This window comes from Sus scrofa, chromosome 1, assembly GCF_000003025.6.
Source record: "Sus scrofa isolate TJ Tabasco breed Duroc chromosome 1, Sscrofa11.1, whole genome shotgun sequence".
In the NCBI taxonomy this organism is placed as follows: Eukaryota; Metazoa; Chordata; class Mammalia; order Artiodactyla; family Suidae; genus Sus; species Sus scrofa.
The window spans coordinates 263,083,682-263,087,556 of record NC_010443.5 but is presented as its reverse complement, the minus strand read 5'-3'; the positions used below and the strand labels follow the sequence as shown (position 1 = coordinate 263,087,556).

The 3,875-nt window shown below is 37.7% G+C and overlaps 1 protein-coding gene across 1 annotated transcript; it reads left to right on the top strand.

Annotated features, from left to right (window-relative positions):
• LOC100521356 (olfactory receptor 1J4-like) lies at positions 1,329-2,270 on the top strand. The gene has a single exon (XM_021085329.1). It carries the CDS (start codon positions 1,329-1,331, stop codon positions 2,268-2,270), a length of 942 nt encoding a protein of 313 aa, XP_020940988.1.

Sequence of the window (3,875 nt, the reverse complement as noted above, 5' to 3'; positions counted from 1 at the left end):
AGTGTTGTGTTAAATGGCAGGACCACCTGATAGGGACATGAAAACTTGGGATACAGTTAAAATCTCACTTATTTTAGCATCTTTTGATAATCATCTTTATTTTTGTAATGTGGTATTATTATGTTCCGTAGGAAGGAAATGAAATGAATTAAACATACATTTTGTATAGATAGTTTGAGCTGTTTTTAACATCTGTGCTGACAGTAGAATATAAGCCATAAATAAATTCTCATAAAATATTTTCTGGGAGTCAGATTGGCCTTTGCTTTCCCAACATGACATGGGACCTCAGGGAACCTACAGCCATCAAAGCAGAGGTAGTCTAGATGACATCAAATGGATATGTACTATTCCAGGGAACTTGGAATGGAAACATCAGCAACAGTCAGTGTGGTGGGTGTTAGGAAGAAAATATTGGAAATGTAGCAGAGACACAAATTTCTCAGGGTCTTTAAGCCATATTCAGGCTGTTTCACTTCATCTTAGATCAGTGGGAATCCATTGAGAGAATTAAACAGGGGAAGGTTTTTAAGATTTTAAAAGAGAATTTTTTTTGTCTTTTTTTTTTTTTGCCTTTTCTAGGGCCACTTCCCACAGCATGTGGAGGTTCCCAGGCTAGGGGTCTAATCAGAGCTGTAGCCACCAGTCTTCTCCAGAGCCACAGCAATGTGAGATCCAAGCCATGTCTGCAACCTACACCACAGCTCACAGCAATGCCGGAATCTTAACCCAATGAACAAGGCCAAGGATCGAACCTGCAACCTAAAAGAGGATTATTTTTTTAAATCCCTCTTTGGTTGCAGTAGGGAGAATGGGTTAACACAGTTTAGAGTTTCTTAAGGACCTTCTCTGAAGTGGAAACAACAAAATGGATGTATATCAATTAGTATTCTTTAACAAATACGATACCATACTTTGCATTCTTTTCTTTGAAAAGTCTGCCTCCCATCTGAAATGTAATAGTGGCTGTTGAAATCAAATCTTCTACAGGTTTCTGGGCAGTGGTTGATGATTTGGAACAGGAACTGAAAAACATTCTTGGGGCAACAATCAAGCTGAGACAGCATTTCTGTGCACTAGTCCTCAGCAACACAGATGCACAAATTCTATCTTATTTTTGAACCAAGAAAAGGTGGCTGTTTTAACCTTCCCTCATTGATAATTTTTCTAATTACCTTATTTGTAAACTTTATAAGGAATATTTGAGAAACAGGTTAAGTTTTCCACTTTGTAAAATTAAATACTTTTTTTATCTGAATGCTAAAATTGATTAATTCAGAGACCTTAATATTTTCAAGAATTTTGCATTCCCAGCAGAGAAAGTCAGCATGAGGAGGGAGAACCAGAGCAGTGTATCTGAGTTCCTTCTCCTGGGGCTCCCCATCTGGCCAAAGCAGCAGGGCGTGTTCTTTGCCCTCTTCCTGGGAATGTACCTGACCACGGTGCTGGGGAATCTGCTCATCATCCTGCTCATCAGGCTGGACTCTAACCTCCAAACGCCCATGTACTTCTTCCTCAGCCACTTGGCACTCACAGATGTCTCCTTTTCCTCTGTCACTCTCCCTAAGATGCTGACAAACATGCAGACCCAAAACACATCTATCTCCTATCCAGGGTGCATCTCACAGGTGTATTTTTATTTACTTTTTGGTTGTGTTGACAATCTCCTCCTCATGGTAATGGCATATGACAGGTATGTGGCCATCTGTCACCCTCTCCACTACACCACCATCATGAGAGAGGGAGTCTGTGCTCTGCTGGTGGCTGGCTCATGGATTGTCTCCTGTGCCAGTGCCCTTCTTCACACCCTCCTGCTGGCCCAGGTGTCCTTCTGTGCTGACAACATCATTCCCCACTTTTTCTGTAGCCTCCCCAACCTACTCAAGCTGTCCTGCTCAGACACCTCTCTCAATGAGCTGGTCATATTCACTGCAGGGGCTGCAGTTGTTGTTGTCCCATTGAGTGGCATCTTGGTCTCTTATAGCCGCATTGGGCTCTCCATCCTGAGGGTACCCTCTACAAAAGGGATCTGCAAAGCCTTGTCCACCTGTGGCTCCCACCTCTCTGTGGTGTCTCTCTTCTATGGGACAGTTATGGCCCTGTACTTTTCCTCCTCATCAGGCCAGTCCCATGACAAAGACATCATTGTTTCCTTGATGTACACAGTGGTCACCCCCATGCTGAACCCTTTCATCTACAGCCTGAGAAACAGAGACATGACATTGGCTCTGAGGATTCTTTTAAGAAACAATAACTTTTTTTCCAACTGAGAATCATCTAACCATGTTCTTATTTTACTCACTGACCTTGTCAGAAATACCTTAAAAAGTTGTGTGTTGATCACCCATGTCTCTAGCAGTTTCCTCACTTTCCTTTAAATGGTCATTGTTATTAGCTCAATTTCTTTCCCTTTAGTCATATCTCTTGTCTATTTATTCTTCCATAGCCTAAGTATGACATTATCCACAACACACATTCTACTTGTGGTCTTCTAAACCCCAAACTCCTTTGTGTGTGTGTGGTTTTGTGTATGTGTGTGTGTTTAAAGTTTGTTTTTTCAGTATGTTATATTATTATATTTGGATTTACAATTTTTTTGAAGTTCATATATATTTTAAATTTTATTATGGTCATCTATTCTTGGGCATTGATTTTTTAATTTTTTTAAATGTTATTTATTTATTTGTAGTTGACTTACAATGCTGTGTTAATTTCAAGTGTATAGCAAAGTTATTCAATTATATACATATTTTCCCCAGAATCTTTTACCTTATATGTTATTGCAAATTATTGTGTCTAGTTACCTGTGCTATATGACTGGTCCTTGTTAATTACCTGTTTTATGTATAACAGTGTGTATATGTTAATTCCAAACTCATTATTTATCCCTCTCCCTTTCTCCTTTAGTAGCCATAAGTTGTTCCCTATGTCTGCTGGTCTGTTTCTGTTTTGTACCTAATTTAATTGGTATCATTTTTTTTAGATCACACATATGAGTGATATCATATGATATTTGTCTTTGTCTGGCTTACTTTACGTGATAAACTCTAGGTTCATCCATGTTGCTGCACATGGCATTATTTTATTCTGTTTTATTTCTGAGTAATATTCCATTGCATAATTGTACATCTTCTTTATTCAATTATCTATTGATGGACATTTAAGTTGGTTCCATGTCTTGGTTTCTTGCCTTCCATAGCAACAAACACTAATTTCTCGGGTTTAGTTTTAGTAAAGTCCAGAATAATTATCTTCACAATGAAGAATTTACTTAATAAAGTATTTTGGATGGTTTGCAGAAACGTAAAGAAAATTTAATTTTACTGTGGCTGTGATAGTAGGCAAACACAACATAGTCAATACAATTACCAAAGTTCCCCATTCTAGGAAGACTGATTTTCCCCTGTAAATTGGATTTTTTGTGTTGAGAATAGTCTATAGATAGTGGATTAAATTTAGTCTGTAAAAAATGAGTGTCATGTCCCCGAGAGATCTTACATCTAATATGAAAAACTGAATGCATGGATTTACCATTTATGCACTCAAAAATATTTCTGGCATGACTATTCTACATTCTGGGAATACAAGTTAAAAAAAATGTATCCTGTTTTAGAGTTTATATTCCAGCACTCCTGATGCAGCTCGTCATGCTCCTTTTTTTTTCCATACCAAGTTTTAATTTTCTAACAACCAAAAGCTTTACTTATTTTTAAAATTGTCATCATTTTTTACTTGGGATGAAAGCTCTATGGAAGATGGTATTCTATTCCTGAAATAAATAAAATCTAGGTTTTTGACAGGTAAAATCCATTATTAATAAAGGAGGCATAAAAAGGGGGGAGAAAGTATGATGGGGTCAGATTCATAATTTAAAA